This window comes from Thamnophis sirtalis, unplaced genomic scaffold, assembly GCF_051295495.1.
Source record: "Thamnophis sirtalis isolate CommonGarterSnake01/CBP01778 unplaced genomic scaffold, rThaSir2_p1.2 scaffold_1, whole genome shotgun sequence".
In the NCBI taxonomy this organism is placed as follows: Eukaryota; Metazoa; Chordata; class Lepidosauria; order Squamata; family Natricidae; genus Thamnophis; species Thamnophis sirtalis.
Window position 1 is genome coordinate 63552413 of NW_028261381.1, and position 24315 is coordinate 63576727.

Here is a 24315-nt window from a genome sequence, read left to right on the forward strand (position 1 = left end):
GATGCTTGCAGGTATGGTTATCTGCTTCAAGTGCTCTTCTGTGTAGTCATGTGCTGAGTTGCACCAAGGCTCCTTTCTTCATAGGGTAATTTGCAGAAGGTGGAGCCTCTCCTTGTTACTCATCTAGCTCTTTCCTGATTGGGAACAAAGCAGCAGGTCAGGGTGATAGGAGTTCCATTGCAAGCCTGCAATCTAAGCCATTGTGATACTTTGGACAATCCTCAATAATTCATGCTGCTTACAACAAAAACCCTACTTAAGAGATCAATGGAACCCATGAGATGCAACAACTTTTTTCCCCTTTGAATTTCAGGGTTTTGTAGAGGCTTTGAAGCCATGCCTGGCATTTTAAGTTTTCCAAAGAAAAATGGAAGTCAAGAAAATATTGGCTGACTTTTAAAAGCCATATAAGTTACTGTTGTGGCTCAGCAGGAGCCTTTGGAGCTGCTATCAGACTCTGACAGTGAGGGGCCCTATGAGTCAGGCCTGGAGGAGGCGGAGGCCCCTGGACAGGGTTCTGACTCCGAGCAGGGCTCAGAGAGATTAGTTGGTCCCCAGGTAATGACTGAGCCTTGGATCAGTGAGAGAGGCTGACACAGAAACCTCCTGTGAGTTGTTTCGGGATGCACGCAGGAGAAGGGATGACCAACGTAAGGAACAATTGAAGACTCACAGGAGATGATAACGAGCAGCTGTTGCTCGTTAGGATCTCCTCCTGCGGATAAAAGACTGATGGTGCCATGCCCTGGTTGCAGAAGTCAATGTTCCGTTTCTGTTCTAGTCAACGTTCTCCATTCGTGTGCAACCATCGAGAAAAGCACTTGGATAAGTGACTTGGTTTATATAATCCTGTTTTGTAGCAGTTTCTGAGTTAGGACTTTTGCCAGAGCATTTATCTGTATTTTGGGCTCACAGCCAGCAAGAGCCGGGACTGATAAAAACATTCCTTTGAACATTCTGTTTGGCTTTCGTTTGTTTTTTTTTACTATCGGTTCTGTGGGCATGGCTTGGTGGACGTGGCAGAGGAAGGATATGGTAAAATCTCCATTCCCTCCCTACTCCAGGGGAAGGATACTGCAAAATCTCCATTTCCTCCCAATCAGTTGGGATTCAGGAGGCAGAGATTAGATGGGGGTGTGGCCAGTCAGAGGTGGTATTTACCAGTTCTCCGAACTCAAAATTCTGCTACCAGTTTTCCAGAACCTGCTGAATACCACCTCTGGTGTGGTGTGAGAGCATTGCTTCTGAGGGTACTGTTTAGACTTTGGTTCAAAGAAATCTAGAATGCTGGATATTTGGGGGTAACCAAAGAAAGCAGATTCTGGAGCAAGGTTATTTCCTAGTGAAAACATCTCTTTTTATGAATGTATGTGGGAGCCATTCTGGAGGTTGTTCTAGGCAATCACTACATTGGAAACGTCTGAAAAATATGAAGTGTTTCATAATAGTCACATTTTTCTCGGCCTTCCAGCACAAGTAGGAATAAAGAACTTGCACGTCCCATATGACTGAAATTATTTAAGAGGAAAAATGAAGCAGCTTCTCTATGACAAAATATGCCCTTGTTATGGACAACCAATCAATCTTCTGCAGGGCCATCCAGCCACTTGACGGATAGTTTATTTTGATAGGTGTCAACAATTACTAGCCCTATGCAGTAGATACAGCTATACACCATTTATGACAGATATCTGTTCATTTTGCATTCTATAACGAAAGTGTTTTCGTGAAAAAGATTAAAATATTTGTTTACCTTCTTATGAAAAAAAGATTTCTACATATATTCCATGTACAGGTCTTATTTATATATTTTAAATCAACTGAAAATGGATGGTGAGCTTCCTTAATTTGAGGGCAGACTTGCCCTGTTCTGAGAACTGCAACACATCTGAAAAGAAAAATGAAACATCCTCTTTTCTAGCCAGATAATTAGAGCCTTTCTGCTACTCCTGGCACAAGAAGACGGACTGAATTATTAACTATTGGATCAGATTCCCGGAGAGCTTAGGAGGGAGAGGGAAGGCATGTAACCAGAGCCCAGTAATCAGATATGATTTTCTAAAGAGGGAGAGAAGCAAACTCTTATTAATGCAAGTTCTACCGGTGCCAATGGAAAGCATTCTGAGAACATGAGGACAAAGGACCATTTTGTCCAAACATCAAGTAGTTATGTCCACAATAGTTGTTGAGTTCACATATTGTGCTAAGCGTTTGCTTCAGTAATAGTTCATTTGACAAACCATAATGGCCTGCTTGTTGCCAAACTAAGGTATAAGCCATAAACCAGATTTATTTATATGAAATAAATGTCATAACAATTCACAGCAGCCTTTCCTTCCCCTAAAGCTAAAAGTAAAGGTTCCCCTCATACATATGTGCTAGTTGTTCCTGACTCTAGGGGGCAGTGCTCATTTCTGTTTGAAAGCTGAAGAGCCAGTGCTGTCGGAAGATGTCTCCGTGGTCATGTGGCCGGCATGACTCAATGCCAAAAGTGCATGGAACATTGTTACCTTCCCACTAAAGTAGTCCCTATTTTTCTACTTGCATTTTTATGTGCTTTTGAACTGCTAGGTTGGCAGAAGCTGGGACAAGTAACAGGAGCTCACTCAGTTACGGGATTCGAACCACCGAACTGCCAACCTTTCAATTGACAAGCTCAGTGTCTTAGCCACTGAACTGCCATGTCCCTCTTCCTTTCTCAGCTCCCCTTTCTCTTGCATATACCTAACTTCTGTGAATCCATCTGGATCATATTTTAACTAAGAGAAGGCTAAGTCATCCAAGATTATAAGTGATAAATCTTACTGTGTAGAGAGTAGTCATATTTACAAAATGCGAAGTACAAACAAGATCGAAGGGTGGATGTCACTGATTTCAGTAATTCAAATTTCTGGCGGTCTTAGTTTAAATGGGGAGAATATATTTCTTTTTACAATGTATTATTTTTAAACAGCGGTGCTGGAAACAGCTGTCTTAATCCAAAACACTTTCAATGATTGGTACTCACACATTTGAGCATTAGCCTAATTCTTGTGGGTTCTTGAACAAGGATTGTTGTATTTTTTTGGTTGTACTAATGCTTAAACCTGGCTTCCTCACTTTATTTGGAGTTTTGTATGTCAAATGACGTATTTGTGGTATGATTTTTTTTTTAAAAAAGGTATTATGCATCGTTATTCTAAATACACTGAGGGTTTGCCATTTGCTCTCCCTGTGCTTCAAGTCAGAACTCCCTGAGCTGAATTCTACTCCTACTGGCCTCCTGAAGATGGTTTTGTTTTTAGGGCAACAAAAATGGGGAATTAACTTTTAGTTAAATGTATCTGTGAGTGAATTAGGCTTTGTTCAACTCTCCCCACTACATTAGGAAACACAACTGAAAGATGAAGTGAACTAGAAAGTATTACAGAGCCCTGCTCTGAGTAAAGTTCTCATAAGCAAGTATTAGATTAATTTGCTGGTAAGGAAATGCAAGAGCCACAAACCACTTTAAGGACCTTTATTTGTAAATGTTTTGTTAATTTGTTGTTTAAAGTAATGAATTACAATGACAGGTTATACAAGGAAACCCAGTCAGAGTGCCAAGTTCACAAAGTACAGACACAGCAGAGGATTCAGAAAGTTGTACTTTTGGTTGGATCCCACAACAAATTATGTGCAACTCTTTCTGCTACAGACAGAGAAATTGCTATGGTCCATGATTTGCAGGACAGAAGGAGCCTCAAATACTGGATAGCATTTACCTTTTTCAGAAACCAGCCCATTTCCCTTCTCAGGTACTGGCCTGAAATTCACTTTTGTGACCCCAAGAGAGCATCATTCTAATTAGCCCCCCTCCCCCCAATATTCATATCGAGTGGGAGCTGCTTTCATTAAGTTGTCAACCATTCAGATTGCAGTTTTCCAAACAAGGATTGGCAACCAAGCTGGCTCTTGTAGGTTTAGATAACGAGAACTCATCTACTCCCATCAATGAGCAAAAAGCTTTGTGTGCTCCTTCTTATTTCATTTTCTGAACATGTAGAATTTAATGGGTCAATTTTGTGCATTGGTAGCAACATCAGCAGCTATGCTCTCAGTTCCTAAATAGAGCAAGCATATCAACATGATGCTAAATTGCAACAGGCAGAACAGGCTAGTGGGGCCATTCCATGGATCTCCCCAAGGACCAATGCTTTTATTTCCACATGGGCTCGAAGAATTTGGGTCGTCTTCAAAGCTTTGGCAATTTGAAGAGCTGCCTGATCCTTTCAATGACATACCTCTCCTTCATAATTTTACTCAGGCTTTCTTGAAAGTAATGCATTGCAAGTTTTAAAGAACCAGGGACTGCTTCATATATTTTAATAACCAGATAGGTAGTTTTTGCTTTGCTTTATTCCTATCTCAAACATGTCATCCCACATAACTGTTCTATGGCAGAGATTTGGAAGCAGTCTTTAAAAACTGCCAATTTTACTCACCAAGGATAAACCTGTTCACCATCAAGGCAGGAAAGAATTGGGCAAGGGAAGGATAGTCATCAGGCCTTGGGCAGTGAGCACATATGAACTGGCCTTTAGCCTTCATTTAACTTTTCAAACTCATTATACAGACAAAAGCAAGCAAGAGCAAATAATGCTCCAAAGAAGTACCCAAATATGTTTGGGCTTTGAAAAAGATACATCAAACTAAATTAAATAAAACCAATGCTGCTTCTTCGGTCCCATTTTCTTCGGTCTTTTCCTTTTTCCTACCCCATGACAGACTTCAAGGTTCTCAGACTCTTCACTACAACCCAACCTTTACAACATACTTTGTGTCCCAATAAAGCTACAATAAATTAATAGCTATGTGTATGTCTGTGACTACAATTTCTCAAGTATCAAACTAGTTCTGGCAAGAAGTATAGTTTCCCCTATGAAAACAGCAACTGTAAAACTTGTAGTCTCCCTCAGCAATCTATAGCACAAGAGTCCTTCTGCCAGTAACAGGCACTGTTGGGTAGAATATCAGTGTTTCCACTTATTGTAATGGCTTGATACCAGTTCAAATCCATCCAACCCAAGGAAAAAGGTCAAACAAGCTATTTCAAAATAACACTTGTGAAAGCTTTTCAGAGTTTCAACACCCTCTACCTTTCAGGGGACATTGGAGAGAGGGATTTATGACCTTCCGGGAACCTGCCCAGGTGACATAAACAGGGATACTTAAAACTGTTGTTCAGTAACCTCTAGAACTCGGGTTGTTGTTGACTTGTCATGTCAACTAACATTATTTCCATTCTATGGCATTCTCACTGTTCCTATCTTTCACTATTTGATACTGCTTCCCCCATAAAGAAGGAAAAGAGCAAAGGAATATGGATCCATTTCTCATCCAGCTTTTGTTAGAAAGGGACAGTTTATCTAGCAGCAAATGCCAAAATATCCATTTGGAATGGACTGAACGGCTTTGGCTAAAGTCATATGCTGAAGGCCAAGTAAAGAAGGACTCCCAAACTATCATTCCACATCACCCAAAACCTCCAGTAAACAACTGCTCTTTGTGGAATATCAGCTATGGTCCATTGCTAGTACATATATAAGAGAGGTATCTTAGCAGCTCCATGGATTTGGCAAAGAACTGCTACCCTGGAACAGGTGGCATATAAGAGTACCAGGCATGCCACTGAATGTTAGGCTTCCCCCCACCAAGCAAGTAAATGCCAAGACAAGAGGGCAATGCTGGTGCAACATGCAGAGAGGCTGGTTTTAGTCTGTTGTAACTTAGCATGTTAGTGGCACATGGCAAAAATCTCCTTGCCCTCTGAATGTACTAGACTAAATTTCAAGAGCTTGCAGAGAAAATTCTAAAGAGGACATAAATGAGTTTAGAGCAAGCTTCCTACAAGTTAGACCTTGAAAGCAAGAAACGATAAAGTTCTGACGCACAGATTACAGAATTTGTTCCTTGATCAGAGCTCCAGGGATATCAATCAAAGGAGGCAATCAAAGCCACATCTGGACACATGCCACAGAGAGCGGAATTTCTGCTTCCGCTGGTCCAGAGATATTAAGATTTAAGTCGATAATACCTGATTAACTGAGGTCCTCCAAAAATACAGAATGGAAAGTTTCCTGTAGTTTTGGAGTTAATCACAGAAAAGGGTCTTCCTGATTGCCCTTTAACAGGGGGCTCTAATGTAGTCTAGAATGGAAATCTAGCCTGGGAAGAGGCAAACCTTATGAACAGCTAAAAAGGTGCAAATTTACACATAGGGTCCCTTTTCTCTAGGGAGAGATTCTTCTTATTCCCAGAGCTGCAACTTAGCAGAACAAGAGGTCTTTTGTTTGTTTTGTGCGGAGATTAATTTCAGGGAACCCAGTAGGAGAAATAAGAAAGCTGCACCTAAAGCAGCTGAAAAGCCCCGAGCCCGTGTGCAATGCTGCACAAGCATTTGGACAAACCCAGAAAGGAGATGGCAAAGCACGTGGAGGAAAAAAGCCATCTACAGGCTTGCTATAGAAGATGTGGCTGGAGGACAGAGAGACTCCTCCTCCTCCCATTCTTAGGGAGCAGGCCTAGCCCCAAGCAGGTTGCCCACAGATATAGGTAAGACTTCAGAGAATCTGGAGTCTGATGAATTATTGGACAAGCCTCGGCTGTGTCTGCTAACCACAGCTCTCCCACGAAGGCAGCAGGATCATGTTCTGCCTATTGTGAGCCATCTGAAGATATTTGGATCCAGGGAGTTTGAGGGCAACAGAAACCACCGATCAAGGAAAAACACCAGGAAATGCAAAGAGGATCCCACAGGGCAGATGGCGGGCAAACTGGCAACCAAAGACAAGAGGGGTAGAGTACAGCGAGTCAGCCCTCTCTAAGTGGCAACTTTTCTACCTGCACTGGGGGTGTGGGGGGAAAGGACGCTGGGAGGCTTTCAACACCAGCAGGTTTTGGGAGAGTGCTCTGAGCCCTCCGGCTTGCTTGCTTCTTCTTCCAGCTCGACCACATTCAGTTCATCGGCTGCATAAGTGCGGAGTCCATCCAGCTCCTTCTTATGAGCCTGCAGGACCAGCTCCGTCAGACGGGTGAAAGACTGAAAAAGAGGAGCAACCAACTTTAAAAAAAAAAGTTTATTTATTATTCACTTTTTATCCTGCCTTTAATATTCCTTTCTCCTCCTGTTTTTTTCTACATCAGTCCTGTGAATTGAGTGACTGGCCCAAAGTCAGCCAGTTGGCTTTCATTACTACGGTAGAAGTAGAACTCATAGTCTTCTGGTTTCTAGACTAAACTGGCTCATATAATTATGGTTATAAAGGTAAAAGTAAAGGTTTCCCCTGTCCAGTCATGTCAACTCTAGGGAGCAGTGTTCATCTTTGTTTCTTGGCCAAGGGAGCCAGCATTGTCCGAAGACATTTCTGTGGTCATGTGGCTGGCATGACTATATGCCGAGGTGCACAGAAAATTGTTACCTTCCTATCAAAGTGGTACTATTTATCTACTTGCATTTGCATGCTTTCAAACTGCTGGTGGGCAGGAGCTGGGCAGATAACGGGAGCTCATTCTGTCACGCGGCGCACATGGCGCACAGATCTCAAATGTCAGCTTAAGCTAGGTAGTACTAAGTTACCTATTGAGTACCCATTTTAGACAATTCAAACATACTTAAGAGTACCTTTTTCATAATGTATATATTAATGAAATTAATTGATGAAGAGAAGGACCAGGGGAGACATGATAGCAGTGTTTCAATATCTCAGGAGATGCCACAAACAAGAGAGTGTCAAGCTATTCTCCAAAGCACCTGAGGGCAGGACAAGAAGCAATGGGTGGAAACTGGTCAAGGAGAGAAATAACCTAGAGCTAAGGAGAAATTTCCTGACAGTTAGAACAACTTATCAGTGGAACAACTTGCCTCCAGAAGTTGTGAATGCTTCAACACTGGAAGTTTTTAAGAAGGTATTGGACAACCATTTGTCTGAAATGGTATAGGGTTTCCTGCCTAGGCAGGGGGTTGGACTAGAAGAACTCCAAGGTCCCTTCCAACAATGTTTTTCTAAATTCTAATATACCATAATATATTATACATGTATTTTTCTTTTCTTCCTCAACAGAAAAGAGAAAGGAAGGAAGGAAGGAAGGAAGGAAGGAAGGAAGGAAGGAAGGAAGGAAGGAAGGAAGGAAGGAAGGAAGGTGACAACCACCTGGAAGCCCCTCATCTGAGCTATTCCATCCCCCAAATTCTTACCTCTTTGATGTTCAAGTTGGTACAGGCACTTGTTTCATAGAAATCCATGCCATATTCCTTAGCTAGCTGAAAGACAATTGACGTATAAACCCAATGAGGGCTAGTATATTTTTCTACTATTATCTTCAAATCCACCTTTCCTCCTCTATTTCACCTCCAAATCTAAAAAAACTACTAATAGAAGACAAGAACAATATTGTCCAACAGCTTGTACTGAATGTTATTTATGTATGGTTAGGGCACTGGTTGACAAAGATCTCAGATACTGACCTCAATTCATTTTTAATAAAACAATGATCTGCCCAACTTAGAACAAAATCTATAGGAGAGCTATATAGAAAAGAGAGCGGGTTCCCAGTTTCACCTCTACAGACTTGGGTATCATGCTGTTAAATTGTTTTCCATTGCTTTTATTCAATAGTTCTCACCCACACAAAATATACCCACCTATGTATATATGTATCTGTAACAGCTTCACATAGAAACTGTGAGAAAAATATTCCTTACATGCTAACTTTCCATGAGGAGGGAAGTTCTTTTATATAGAATGACATTTAGTGCCATGAGCTGCTTGTACTGATGCAGCTCAGCTGACAGGCTAGTCCGTCACCCCAATAAATATCTGGTTTCTATAACCCTATGATTTTTACCTGGAGGCCTTGCTCTCGGCCCACCTGCCTCTTCTGCTCCTCATCTGCTTTATTCCCAATGAGGATCTTCTGGACACCGTCTGGAGCATACTGCAAAGGATATGAGAGTCTTTAGTCCTTTTGTATCTGCATAGCTAAGTAAAAACTGAGTTTAAAAGTATTACTCGTTTTTATCTATTACCATTCTTGTGCTTTGCATATAGAGGAGAAAAATCACTTTTATTTCTTGGGATTAAAAGAGCACCATCTGATAATATTCTTTATCTCATAAGCACCTTCCTTGTCTGGGAAGCAACAGGCATTACAAACCCAGAATATAACAGTGCCTCCAGAAAGTTAACCAAATGCATGAGATCCCACATTTAATTCCCTGCATCGCATAACACATTTCCTTCCTCCCAAGATGATTAAATTTCCCCTTAAGTTCACTCAGAAGGCAGAAAATTATTTCAGTGAAGGGGGAGCAGAACATATAAGGTCTCCCAAGTTATCATCTAAAACTACACTGATTTGGTACACAGGCTGAGAATAATGTGGCCAATCCTGAGGCAAAACGGAAAATATATTACCAGCTTATACACTTCTGAGAAAGATTTCTTCAATGAAACATCAGAAAACACCCTTCTGTGCAGAAACAGTCAGACGACCGGTTATTTACCACCGGTCACTTAGCTTTTGAACTTACAATGGATCTCTCTAGGAGTACTTATAACCTGAATTCAAAGTTCTGATGGCCTCCCTCCCAAAAGGTCACGTGACCACATTTCAGGTGGCTTCAACACCCAGGCTGCGGTAACAGCTATTTGCAATGTCTCACAGTCATGTGACCATGTTTTACCATGGCTTTAAGTAAACCCAGCATTTACTTATGGTTTTCGACAAAGCGGCCCCATAGTGAGCCACTGGTTTGCTAATGACTGCACTTTTTGCTTTACAACTGTGGCATCTGCTTTACAACTGCAATGTTTGCTTGATAACAGCTGCAGAAAAGTTCATAAAATCAGATCAGCCCCTCCGGGTGATCCGATTTATGATCATCACGAGTTACAACCATGGTGGCAGGATTCCTTGAGGTTGTAACTTGAGGATTACCTGCATAGCCATTTGGCCACATCCCCCCAGCAAACCTCCCCCAGTAAACAGCAAAGAAATGTTTCTGCTTACTTCATCCACATCACTGGCCCATTTCATTATGTGCTGATATGAGCGCTCACTGCTAATGTCGTAAACCAAAAATATCCCCTGGAAAGAGAACAGGGTAAGGGAGCAAAAGAAATGTGAGCATCACACAAATTGAAAAGGAAAAAGGGCCTCTACTCAGAGGAAAATAAATTTACTATTAGGTCACACCCTAATATTTATCTTAGAAAAGGAGCACAAGAAAGCATTTGGAGAATGATAACATTAATATAGACCGTTTGAGGCAGCGGATTAGGAACCGAGATTGGGAGCTCTAGTCCTTTTTTAGGCATGAAATCAGCTGGGTGGCTTAGAGAAATCACTCTTAGTCCTAGGAACAAAGCAAGAGCATACCATTTCTGAAAATCGTGCCAAGAAAACTGCAGGAACTAGCCCAGGTAGTTGTCAGAAGTCAACACTGACTCAAAGATGCGTGTGCACACATACACATGCACTTATTAAAATAAATTTCAGGAAAATACTTATCTAGGGACTGGACAGGATAGCCAAATGGTCATTGATACATACTGAATTTCTCAAGCCCATCTCCCAAACCTTCCCCAGAGCCTCTCAGCCTTTCTCCTAACATTCTAAAATTATACATGATATTAGCTGGGGGTAAGGAAAAATGTAAACTAATCAGGCTGGCTACAGAAATGCCCAGAGCCTCTTGTGAGACTACTATGGCACTCCAGCGGCATCACTCTGGAGGGGAAGGAAAATTAGAACTGTAAGGCAGGCAGAGGTGAGTTTCCAGCAAAGCTGATTATTGTCATAAGGAAATGAGTTAATCCCCAGTCCATCCAATCAGGTTATTCTCCATGCATTTACATTATTTTTAAAAAATGCATTTGTGTTAAGAAATATAATAAACAGAGAAATTATACTACAATTTACAGTGTACTGATTACAATGTGATACTGTATTTTTTTCCCCATAGACTACCAATTTTATCTGTACTTTTAGCCAAAAATATCATACCTGGGCACGTCTGTAGTACTGCTTAGTGATAGTTTGGTACCGTTCCTGGCCTGCAGTGTCCCTGGAACAGAAGCAGATGCTATTACGGTGAGTGGAAACCTCACTTTTCATGGGTAGCACGATTTATGGCATGAAGTCAATTCCAGCATCCTACTGATAGAAAGCTCACTCTCAAAACTTCCCACAGATTTCAGGAAGAAAAGCACAGCAGCTCAACAAAGTTAGGAATAATTTCTTCTGTTGTTTTATTTATGACATTTATATGCTGTTCCAAGCCACTGTTCAAGAAGAATTAAACAGGAGAAGATTTATAACAGCAATAAAAGCATTAAAATATTTAAGCATTGCTTATACACCTAGTAGGGGCCAAACTATAAAGATGCTGAAATTTCTGAAACTCTTGAGATAATGGGGGTTGGTTCCCTATCTGAAGGAAGCAATGTCGTGGAAGAAGGTTAATTTCAGAGATGTTGTTGTATGGCATGTTTTAAAACACCAGGGAACAAAGAGACAGAAAACTGAAAGGAAGCAACAGATGGAAAACATGTTATCTTGACAAAGCTTTATGAATGCATCCTGTTTATCCACTTCAAAATCTTCTCAAAAGTAGCACATCTGTTTGCGTGCAGCTTTGTAGAACTTTTTTGTTTTCAGATTCTGAAAGATAAATGTCCCTGAGAAAGCAACTGGCTTGAAAAGCAGAGTGAAGGTTATCTATAAGTACATGTGGCAGATAGGCAATGGGGTTGGCCCAAAGACTGGGTCAACCTGGATGTCAATGTTGGACAAGGTTGGTGTACACTTGGAGGCCACCAAACAGGGGGAGGGGGGCGGATATGCAGACTGCCAGAGTAGCTTGAAGAAAAAGGCAGACAAAGAGGAGTTAGTTTGACCACTCCTGATTTAAGTCTGCTTGAAATGCTGGTGATCTATTTCTTAGCTTTAATGTTAAAATATTAATAGCCAGAAATTTTATTCATTTATTTAAATTTATATAGCTACTCATCTCAAATATATGACTCTGGGAGACTCACAATTTATAAAGAATGTAAAAAACAAAACCAATTCCAAAACCATGATGATTTAATGGTAGCACAAGGACAATGGAGAAGCACAACGAAGCGAATAAACAAAACAAGTCAAAGCCAAACTTCTGCATATTGTATCAGATACATTTGGTGATTATTTCAGAATAGGATGACACTTTTATGCATGCTTTTTAGGGAATAAGGGGTTTAATTTTCTGGATAAACATGCTTTCCAATTGTAATGTAAGACTAGGCTCTTTTAAATACCTTCTATTTACCACGTATTGCCCATCCATGGGGGGAAAAGGCCAATGGATAGGTGCAGCACAAAGGACTGAGGGTCATATGATGCAAATTATATCCAGTAGCCATTCTAATTTTGCCAATGGGGTCACATGGATAAATGTATACTTATTGACATAATATCCATAAAAATGTTTAACATATCTACGGTAATTATGGAACTCTTTGACTACATTGCATATACACAAAAAGGAAGAGATGGGGATAGGGGAGGAAAATCAATTAGTAGAATAGTGACCCTTAAGTGATATTGGTTAAATAGATAACTGGACCAAACAGCAATGTGAACCACCAGACTGCTTGTTTTCCCATCTGTTTCTCTGAATTGTGTGAAATTAGAAATCAGGCACGATTTCCAACTGTATTTGTTCTTCATCCAAGGCCAAGCTCATTTATTTGCACTACAGAATGAAGACAGTAAAGGGCAGTGGAAGAGCCCAAGCAGCTGCTGTGTACTGATTATCTTTCTGCTTTTACAGCCTTTCTTATATCTGATCTGGACTCTGGCCCAAAATTGGCCACAACTAATATTTTTACAAGGTGTGACTTCCCAGTCAATGCATCTGAGAACATACTGTACGCAGAGTAGGTTTCAGGTTTCAGTTTGGGAAGCATATGTGACTTGGCTGCTCCCTGCTGGATAGATTTAAATATACTCCTCTTAAAAACAATCTATAAAATAAATATCCTCTTTCATGCCATAAATGAACAATGAGGCCATCCGCGTTCCATTTTAACAGGCCGTTACTCATTGCATCTTCTCTTTAAGCTGTCAATATCTGCAATTTGCACTAGGAAAAAGGCACAGCCAAGTCGCAATGTGCTGCCGTGTGAACAAAGGATTAAAATTCCTCAATCCCATGGTCAGATCATCTCCTTCTGTATCCCTCAGAGAGAAGGGAAGGTAGAAAGGAAGCTGAGGAGAATCCTCATCCCAGATGAAGGGAAAGAACTGGGCAGGGAAGAACTGCAGTAAGATCTGCCTGTCTCATCAGCTTTGGCTCTGGCCCAACCAAACACAGGCTTTCAATCCCAGTATTCTGCTATCCTCTGCCGAAGAATTGATCTCCCAACCCTACACAAATGAACTGCTGAGCTCACACCACAAGCACACAGTAAAACCATGATGATATCAAATGTGTCATGAAGCCAAAGTGGAAATAATGGGAATGATGTGTTTTAAGTTCATTGCATCATGACATGCAGCTTATCAGCTGCACAATGATGTCACAATGTGTGTGATATCACTTGCTCCGCTGCAGATACCCATGCCTAACTCCAAGCAACATCTGAGCTTCACTGAACCTCTTTACCTAAAGATGTTCAACATAGAATAGGAATTCCTGCTACTCTTAATTTAAAAAGCTTGTGATTTGCAAAGTGTTTAAATATGTTTATATATGTGTGTTTATGTTTACTTTCTAATTACCCTTTAAATTAGATTACATTCTCTGTCAATTTATATACTGAAATGTGTAACTAAGATCTCTCACTTAATCCATAACAAAGGAAAACTTAATACATGTATTACTTACCAGATCTGGATTCGGACCTTAATTCCATCTACTTCTATAGTCTTCATTTTAAAATCAACTCCTATGAACAATAAAATGAAATCACATGAAGTACAAATAGTAATCCTAGCAATTATCCAATATATTGCTGTATGAAATTATATTTAGAATGTTAAAGCAGAGATATATGCCAAGTCTGTGAATTTGTCAAGCCCTTTGCTTACACCTAAAACAGATAGTCCTCAACTTACAACCATTCATTTAGTGACTGCTCAAAAATACAATGGCACTGCAAAAAAGTGACTTATGACCATTTTTCACATTTATGACTTGCAGCATCCCCATGGTCATGTGATCAGAATTCAGACAGTTAGCAACTGACATGTATTTTTGATGGTTGCAGTGTCTTGGGGTCATGTGATCACCTTCTGACAAGCAAAGCCAATGGGCGAGCCAGATTCACTTAACAACTGTGTTACTAACTTAACAACTGTAGTGATTCACTTAACAACCATGACAAGAAAGATGGGGTAAAACTCACTTAAACAACTGCCTGGTTTAGCACTGTGGTGCTGGTGACCATGGTGGAAAGAAGAGACAGCAAATGAATTTGCTTCTCAGAATTCCTCTCTGGACAAGGCGAGGCCTCGTGATCACCCACAAGTGCTCGTGTAGTAATTCCCCATGAGGAGACTGTAAGATAGCAGTCTTCAATGGGTTAGACTCTGGGAACTGAGGTATCACCATCTTTGCTCAAACTGCAGTTAGCACTTTTAAAAGGACACTGGATTTATATACTCCCTTAATCATTTCTGGAAATTGCTTGTTACAGGTTTTTCTTTTTTCTTATATAGTATTAAGAAACTTTAGTGGCAAGTTTCACTATATTGGATTCACTTCAATCCTCTCAACAGAATATTTTTGGGTGGAGCAATATTTCACCTGTAAATGACTTTTTCAGTTTCAATCGCAATAATACATGCACGAACATCCGCTTTAAACTCAATGTAAATCGTTCTAAATTTGACTGTAAAAAATATGATTTCTGTAATCAAGTTGTCGAAATTTGGAATGCCCTACTTGATTCAGTTGTCTCAGCTATAAATTTTTACAGTTTCAGTCACAAATTCACTTCCATGGACCTTACTTCATACTTAAGTGGTCAGTAGAAGGGCCATGCATAAGTGCACTGACGTGCCTATCGTCCCTATCATTGTATTTTTATTCTTATTCTCATTTTTGTTTGACAAATTGCAATAAATAAAATATAAATAAATAAATATACAAATAATAAATCAAGAGATTACTTGGATAACTCTCCATATTTCCTGTTCTGTAAGACATTCCAGTACAATTGGTATTTTTCTCTATATTTTTTCTTTTCACAAACCCCCATTGTTTGAGCAATTGACCTACCTGTATATAAAACTAACTCCATGCTGTATTTATAGTCAGACATACAGTTTAAGTCAATATTGAGATGATGCAATCTAGCCTTTGTCCTTTAAAATTCTTCCTAGTTAACAACACACAGGCCAATCTATTCTTGGTCTTCCTAGTACTTGTAATATCGATGAGCATTCCATAACCCCTCAGCAGCAGAGCCAATAATTCATTTCAGTCAACTAAAGATGAAATTCTCATAAGTAATATTTGCTGTTAAAAGATTGAAGCCTACGTTACGTTTCAAGGGCTTCATTTGACATTGATTTTATCAATCTCAGTCAAAGAACTTGGGTCCCATAAGTAACAGAAAGGCATGAAAATGTTAAGTGCCTTAACATTCTCCTAAGGGACTACTCACAAATACAAACAAGTAATATGAAGAAAATAATAATGGATAGTGTAGAAATTCAATCGGTACTCCCTCTCTGTCTCTAAATTGTTAAGAATATAAACCACAGGATATAAATCGCCCCTATTGAATTTTAACCTGGCAGCAGCTTCTAAAGTCACCCAGGAAAAGATAAATTCTCAATAAACCTTTACAGATTGCTCAAAACTGCCCTACAGGTTGAGAAAGGATAGCTAGGTTGCTATTTCAGGCATGTTTTCAAACATTCTTCAGGCCTGCATCTTCTTTTGCTTGTAGTGCAAAATGTAGCAGTGTAGGGATCCTGAAGGAAAGGAACTTCATTTATGCAGCCTTCATGCTAGCTATAGCATAACAAACTAAAGAAGTTAAAATCCAGAAACAGGACTGTAATGCAGCAAGACTTTTAGCATTCTAAGTAGAGAAGGACACTGGGTCATGAGTGCTTTGCCAACTTCAGTCATGAAATGTCCAATTAAATCTCTGGATGCCTTTACAGCATTAAGTTATAAGGACTGATCTGCCACTTGGATTTAAGTCATTTCTGGTAACCATCGTTTATTTATTTAGCCACCCACCTCATCCAAGTGACTCCGGGTGGCTTACAATTCTAAAACTATAAAAGAATTAAAAGAATTAAAAAGAACAAATCAATAAAAACATCCAAAGAATCTACCTACCACTTTAACTTGTCATAAATAGGCATCGAATGGGAAAAGATCAATAGAATTCAATTTACTGTAAGATGACAAGTTTGATTGATTAGGCTAAATAACAGCAACATTAGAAGATAATATTTGTAACTCAGGGTTGAACTGTGGTGCTCAGAGAGCACCAAAGGCTCCAATATCTAAGTTCATCAGAAGAATTTTCTTATTGAAGATTAAATATATTGTGTTAGGAAATCATACAGGCCTTTGATGGTGACTCACAAATTGCCTTAAATTCACTAGGAACAAAGTGTTTCATACTCCAAAACTCTTATTTTGCTAACTTTTCACAGTTGCCCAAATTTCGTTATTTTCATTATCAGGACACAAATGAGGACTCTGGTCTTATATCCCTGAGGGGCAGAACAAGACCATTTTGTAAATGGCTCGTTGGGGAAGAAATTGTATCTGCATGAATGGAAAGTTCTTATTGCAAAAGTATCCATACTTATAGCTACCTGGCCAAAGTCATCTGTGATCAGTTTTACATTTCAACCAGGTCCTTGGAGCAGAACAGGCTTTTCAAGACAGGCAACATGATTGCAATTTTACCCCTTGTGATTCGGCTAATCTTCCATCTCAGCAATTCAGGAAAATTGAAAAGTGGGGCCTGAAAGTCTAGCGAGGCAATAATATTCTCTACTTTTTCAGCTGAAAAATCTCTGCACATGTATGGTGTTTTCCCCACCAAGAGATACCCATTCCCGAGCTGGAGCCCTGCATATGGACTTCAACCCTTGTAAAGCTAATCCAATTATATTGGACTATTCTAGCTCCATTATGGCAGGGGTCCCAAACCCCTGGACCACAGCCTGTTCAGAACAGAGCCACGATCTGTTCGGAGCCAGGGCGTGGAAGTGGCAGGTGAGCGCATGCATGCATACAGCACAGTGGTGCAATTCAGCCGGTTCTATCAGGTTTAGGCAAACTGGTAGTGGCGGTGGTGGGAGGTTCTGCCCACCCGCCTGGACATCATAATGTCCCATTTTTGATGCTCTGTGCATGCATGGAAGGTCTTAAGCATGCACGGAGGTGGCACATGCAAGTGTGACCAGTGCGTGCAAGCACTCACATTTGTGAACCAGTAGTGAAGGTAAGTTGATTTCACCCCTGATGCAGCTCCATTTGCGCATGCGATGGTCATACTTGACTGCTGGTCATGGAAATGGAGCAGTGTACAGGCACATACGGACAACCACTGCTTATGCAGAACCATCCCCTCCCCCCCCCCGGGTTTGGTCCGCAAAGCCGGAAAGGTTGGGGACTGCTGCATTAGGGAGCACATTATTACCAGACCTAGAGGTCATCAGCATTACGATGCTACTAGATGGAGAGACATATCAATGTAAAAATGTGGATAGCATTATGAGCAATCTGGCAAGAGTTTGTTTTTGCTGCAAGCCTATCAAAGTACATTTTTCTATCCTGGTTAAATAGTTTTTAAAAAAAGAAAGAATAATGAATGAGTCAAGACTACATACATATCAGAATGTCTCATGGCAGTTTAAAGACAATTATGGTATCATTTTTTTGCAGACCACAGTTTATCATAAGGGGAAGTGACACATTTATTCTGCTCTTACTATAAAAATTTACAATAGCAGCTTAGAAAAATCTTTGGTGAATTTAGAATGACATCTACCATGGCACAGAAGATTCCCCAAAATATTATTATTTCTACGCAAGACTTGGGGGGGAAAATAATCTTACAATACAAGTAAATAAAACATAAAGAAAGCCCAGGTAGCCATAATTGTTTCTAAGCAAGAGGGGAGAACAGGTAACTAAACTATTGTCATAGTTGTAAAATTTTCTGATTTACGATTGGCATGACCAAATAAAGTTGGCTTTTTCAATACAAGATTGGCATTTAATTAATATCAATTTTCTTCTCTACAGATGCAGGTTGCGATATACCCTCATGATACACTTTTTTCCAAGAAAGTCATTAGATCAGGGTCACATATGCCTCATGAATGAGGACATTTCCAAAATGTTTGCAAATTCAATTCTTTCAAATGTAGTTTTTGTCCTAATCTACCAGCTAAGTTTTAGTAATTTATCTCAATTCAAGGCAAAATGTGGCCTTTGATTATGAAAACTTTGTTTTTCATTAGAAGACTTTCAGTGACTTTATTCTCTAAATTCATACTTCTTTCATTGTAATTCTGGATTATATCTAAAGGAAGTAGAGATACAGTAAGTTAAGATATAAATCGATACTTCTGATGATGGAAGTGGAATATGCTGGGGATTCTGGATGGCACTTGGGACAACACACCATTAAGATAAGAGGGATTGATTTAGCATTTGATAGAGCTAGGTTTCACATCAATGAATAGTGGATGGGTAGTAGATGAAGTGAGGGGTGAAGAATGATCATGGCCACAGAAATGTGACCCTGTAAATAACTGGAGAATAATGAGGTAGCACTCAGAAGAATAACATCATTGAAAGATGGGAAGGGAGAAGAGGAAGTGGAAGGAAGAACTGGCCTGTGAAATGGTGTCAGAAAACTGAAAATACAAGTGAAGACCAATGGAGAGGAAGAGTTCCAACATTGATATGACCTCATCTAGTGTGAGATCTTGAAACTGTAGTTGTTTCATGGAAAGTCAATAGCAAGAGATTGGGCTTGATGAGTCAAATTATGAAAAGCTAGAAGGCTTCTGTGTCAATCTGCTGTGAAAGGAGAACCAGTAGGATCGGTGAATGCAGGCCAGCAAAAGAAGGAAATAAATAGGCTCTAAACTGTAGACACATAAGAGCAGAGGGACACTCAAGAGGCCACTGATATCTGAGGTGGTTGTCTTTCTCTCCCACTTTAATTGGTTGGTCTGCCAGGAAGTTTCTGCTGCTGATCTGTTTCTGTGCCATAAGACAAGAGAAAGAGACTTAAGGCTATTTCATAGGTGAAAAACACACAGTAGGGAAGTTGGACAACCCATCCACCCGCAATATACAATAGGGTGAAAAGAAAAGAGATTCTGCCCACACCAGGAGTCTAGCTGAACTGGGAAAACAAAATGTGCCTCCATGCTCCTTTCCTACAAGCCAGATTCATGTTCTGTCTGGCAGATTTGTGCAACTGAGAGAGTGTATATATCTGGATTGGGAGATAACTAAGAATTAGCCATCAATCAACCCTTCAAAGAGCTGGTCCTCCCATTTCTCAATTTAGCCAGCTTAGACAAATCTCCAACCTATTTTTTTTTGGGGGGAGGATTAGAGAACCTGTTACAATTTCAGTTGTATAGGGTTCTGGAGGGCATGGATTTCTGGATTGTTCTCTAATGAATTTTAAGCCCAAATCTAAGATGGAAACAGCAAGGGTCATCCTGAAAGATGATCTTTTCTTGAGATGGAGGGAGTCTAACTCTCTGTGATATACCTGTTATCATAAATTATGGTCTTGGTGTTTCTGTGAGGATTAGAGGAATTGTTCTGTGGTGGCTCCAGTCTTTCTTTAGTGAGTGGTTTCAGTCTGTATATTAGGAAGAATGATGATATAATGGTTGCCCTATCCATACTATTCCACATCTTTATAAATTTGCTGACGGAATTGTGGTGCTTCATAACTCTGGGATGAAGTATCATTAAGTAGCCTGATGATACTGAATGATACAGATACATCTCATAGCCAAGGTTGCTATGGAAATCCGGGTGCCTATAGGTCCAGATAGGTCAAAACAAGCTCATTTTAAATTCTTCCATTGTTCTTTGGTGGTGCCAGATCTCGCTTTTCAGGGATTATACCTCGTAAGGTGCAGATCTGTAATATGGGTTTCTCCTGGCTTTATATTTTAGAACTAATTATTTTAATCAGTTTACCTAATGTGTGCCACTGACTATTTCTTGAGAGCAGGAATACAATGTCCTCTGCCTGCCCACAGGAGGGCAACCTTCTCCCATCTGTTTCTGCAATGGGCTAAAAGTAGCATTTTCTACATACAGTGTTGGCTGTTTTACCTACTGTTCATTGAGCCAATGCCTCTGATTGGCTTGTTCACACTCTGTCAGGAATCCTTCCCTCCAGGTTTTATGCAAAGGAAGCTCCTTGGCTTCCTTTGGTTCAAACTCCATTAGAAGTCTCACAAACCATAACTATCTAGATCAAAGGTCTCCAACCCCTGGGCCATGGCCCATTGAAAACTAGGCTTGGTAAGTGTGTGTGCCAAAACCTTCATTTGTGCAAGTGGCAGGCGCACATGCCTATTGCTTGCACAAATATAGCTGTTAGTGCATGCATCTGCTGCTCGCATGGAACCATCCTCTCCCCCTCAAGCCAGACCGCCAAGTGGGAAAGTTTGGGGAATGCTGATCTAGATGAAAGACCTAGTGACTGAAGGTTTTAGCTGGAACGCTACAATCACTGTTATCTTTAGATGTGATTATTACAAAGTTTCCCTGAAAATAAGACCTCCCCGAATAATAAACCCAATAGGGCTTTTGAGCGCATCTGCTAAAATAACATCTCCCTGAAAATATTGCAACACAGCAGCAGCCATGAGGTGACCATACTCGCCGCCTTCTGCACCGCAAAAATAATAAGACCTCCTCAAAAATAAGGCCACGCGCTTATTTTGGAGGTCAAAAGAAAATAAGACCTGTCTTATTTTGGGGGAAATATGGTAGTAGACCCTTCCATTACTTCATACCTCTGTCACTATGTTATCATGTTGAGAAAAGATGGAAGTACCGGAGTCTCAGGTACCAAACCAGCTTCTACTCATGGACTTCTAATGATGGCTAATCAACAGAAATAATTATTCCTCACAATTTACAGTGACTTCTACTAATATGTCTGTGAACACTTTCAACAACCACCGTGAGAGGCCATCCAGCAGCACTCAGACCTCTGATAGAAGCTATCTGTCCCTTTCCTGGAACTTTTCTGCTTCAGAAAGAGAAAGAAGGCAGAAAATACCATCACTTGTATCTCTCACAGGATCCAGTTTCCTTCCTTTTTGGTTCATATATGTCAACCCCCCTCCCCCAAGCAAAACAGCCCTGAAGAAATGCAGTCTTCAACAGAACAGCCCGCCCCCCCAGTAAGGATTCAAATAAGCAGTCTTTTCAAAAGAACAACCCCAAAAACTCTTGAAAAGGGGGGCTTCTTTCCCCCTTTCAACATAACCATGTCAATGAAAGTCGATAAGCAAATAGCTATTTTCTGTTGCTTGGTTTCCCCCCCCCCCTCCTACCTCCGCCTTCCACATCTGACTCATGGATGTAAGTCTTTCCTCACGCTTTTACAACACTGACGTCGCGTTTATTTTCACCTTAGAGGTGAGCTGGCATTACTGCACCCAAGAGCAGCAGTACCAGCAGCCGCCCGAAACTCAAGATCCAGGACGCTGATTGACTTAAAAAACGGACTCCCTGCAATTGAAAGCACCCCTAGCAAGGCCCGGCATGGAGGCATCTAACAGGTATAATAATCGGAACCTCAGGCACCGGGAAAGGACTGGGGGACGGGTTTGTTTGTTTGTTTTTTCACTCTCCTAAAAGTGGCGGGCGGCTCTGCCCCGGGTGCCGGATTCCCAGGTTAAAGTCTCCCCCCCCCCCTTTCCCCGTTCCAGATTATGAGAAGCGGCGGTGCAGATACACTCGCGACTTAACCCTCGCCAAAGGCGCAGTGGCTTGCCGTGAGTTGCCCCTTATGAGATCCCTAGAAGAAGGGATAAGATCCAGCCCCAACCATCGCCTGTCATCTAGAGAAGGCATATTGCACGACGAATAAGCGGCCCAGGAACCCTCCCGTTCAGCCCTCCGGATGCCTTTGTCTGCTGTTTCCAGCTGGACGGAGGTAGCGAAGAGGCTACCGAGTCCCGTCCAGCCAGGATCTCACCTTCTTTCTCCACCCCACCCCCACCCCCGCCGCGCCACCCAGTACCGATGGTGGAGATGTGCGAAGGGTGGAACTCGTTGTCGGTGAAGCGGCACAACAAGCAGGTCTTGCCCACGCCGGAGTCCCCGATGAGCAGCAGGCGAAAGAGCACGTCGTATTGCTTGGCCATGGCGGGGCGGGAGGGGGGCCCGGTCGGGCTTCAGCCCCGCGCTGCGCCGGCTGCCATCCCAGCCGAGCGCCTCCCGCTCCCGGCGTCTCTTGGTCTGGGGCGGCGGTAGCCCCAGAGGCGAGCGGGAAAGCAGGCGCTGCAGGAAGAGGGGGGAGGGGGGAGAGGAGGTGAGAGAGCACGAGCAATAGCGCCTCTTCGATCACTTGGGATCCACCAGATAGGAGGAAATACGAAGAATAGGGGGGAAATTGGAGACGGGTGGTGGTGTCGCCGCCGCCAGCAGAAAAATCACCTCTCCTCCAAGCGCGGCTCTCGGGGAGGAGTGGAAGGCAGCTACAGCAGCTGCTGCTGCTCCTATTGGAGAGTGGAGGTGACACAAGAACCCACGCAGGGAGCGCTTCGGGCGCGCGGAACCGAGACCCCCCTCCCGCTCGCCTCCCCTCCCGCGCACCCGGCTTCGAGCTTCGCCGATTTGCCCCGCGTGCTGACGACCGGCGAAAAAGGCGGGGAATGAAGGGAGGCGGAGGCCGAGAACCTTTAAGTGGGCGGAGTTTTATGCCGCTGGCTGCCTCAAATTGGAGATTCTCGTTCTCAAATTGAGAATGACCACCGTGGGTAACGGTGGCTGTGTCTCAAAGGTGTTGCGCGGTCTTTCAAAAGGCAACTGGATGGGGGAGGGGAGTCAAGGAAGTATTAGTTCTGACATCTTGGGGTGGTGTTTGGAAGGATTATATGTCTTTGCAATCATCTGGTAGTTACACACGTTCTCTTAAGAGCCATTGAAGCCACTTCGGAATTTATCTGTGCCAACAAGAGTGGTACTATATGTAACGGCCATTATTATCTCACTCAACAGATACTGTTGTAGTCAAGCCAAAGTTTGCTCCTTTTGGGCAAAACAACTTTTTAGAATGATGAAAGAAATTTCCTTCTGGGTTTGGCTCCAAGTGGGGAAAAAGACACTGGAGACATGGAGGCTGCTTGGAAAGATGGTTTATTGTTGGACAGGGCCACATGGCTTGAGCCCTGAACAGAAAAGGTGATCACATGCTTCAGTGTTGGTGGAGAAGAAGAGAAGGGCTGAGGGAGGGGCTTGCTAGGCTTTTTATAACCTGTTTATCCCACCTCTCTGTTTCCTGTTCCTGTGTAAGAAATGTATTCTGATTGGTTGTCAGACTCCTATGGGGCCATGCAGGGGCTACTCTCTAGGCTGTGTTTTGAATCCAGGTATGGATGAGTTCTCACATGCCATGTGGCCAGTTAAGTAAAGGGCCAATATTATCATGCTTTCCTGTAGCTGGAAAGCTGCTGGTGAAGTCTTTATTATGTAAAGTGGACTAGCTCGGCCATGTTAATGGCCCATTAACAGTGGGGATGGGCAGGAAGCTACAGGCAACTATTCTGTCTTTCAAAACATTTCTCTTTCTCCTCACATCCAGAGAAATATTCTGCCTTTTCAATATTTCCTAGGATATTTCATTTTTCTGGGAGAGGGCTGGATGATAACTTCCCACAAGAAAAAGGAAAAGTGCTAAGCACGGTGCTTAAAACTGTGGCAATGGTGGGGGTTTAAAATTTTGCTAGAAGGTTAAGACTGCTTGAAATCCATTAACTTGGCCACTGTTGGAAATACAAACCTATATTTGGTAGATTCAATTCCATTCAATAGATTATGATCGTATTTTCTATGCAGTAAGTGCTGATGAACAGTTGCTCAAAACATTGGGGGTTGATATTAATATTCAGACATATGTATTAATTTTAGATAATGTCAACAGGTATTTGTTGTCCCTGATCTAAAACTGGAAATTGATTGGGTTCATGACCAGCTTAACTAAGGTTGACTGGATAAACCAAAATTAGTTAGCTTCATACAACATGCTAAGGCAGTGGTTCCCAAAC

The 24315-nt window shown here is 41.6% G+C and overlaps 1 protein-coding gene across 2 annotated transcripts; it reads right to left on the reverse strand.

Annotated features, from left to right (window-relative positions):
- Positions 1–5: 5 nt before the first annotated feature.
- Positions 6–23010, reverse strand: RAB15 (RAB15, member RAS oncogene family). 2 transcript variants are annotated; one of them, XM_014059548.2, is made up of 8 exons: positions 22290–23010; positions 13892–13952; positions 11026–11086; positions 10030–10107; positions 8866–8955; positions 8216–8281; positions 6862–7060; positions 6–134 (listed from the first exon to the last, which is right to left on the reverse strand). In XM_014059548.2, exons 1-7 carry the CDS (start codon positions 22411–22413, stop codon positions 6902–6904), a joined length of 639 nt encoding a protein of 212 aa, XP_013915023.1. In that variant the 5' UTR covers positions 22414–23010; the 3' UTR covers positions 6–134; positions 6862–6901. The 2 variants fall into 2 exon arrangements, with proteins under 2 accessions (XP_013915023.1, XP_013915017.1); XM_014059542.2 differs by lacking the exon at positions 6–134 and having other exon boundaries at positions 3485–7060; positions 22290–23009.
- Between the last annotated feature and the right edge of the window lie 1305 nt (positions 23011–24315).

Coding starts and splice junctions, on each gene's coding strand:
- RAB15 (XM_014059548.2), bottom strand. CDS start 22,413: ATGGCCAAGCAATACGACGTGCTCTTTCGCCTGCTGCTCATCGGGGAC. Junction 13,953..22,289: donor TTCGCACATCTCCACCATCG/GTACTGGGTGGC, acceptor TATTGTTCATAG/GAGTTGATTTTAAAATGAAG. Junction 8,956..10,029: donor GGGCCAGTGATGTGGATGAA/GTAAGCAGAAAC, acceptor TATCCTTTGCAG/TATGCTCCAGACGGTGTCCA.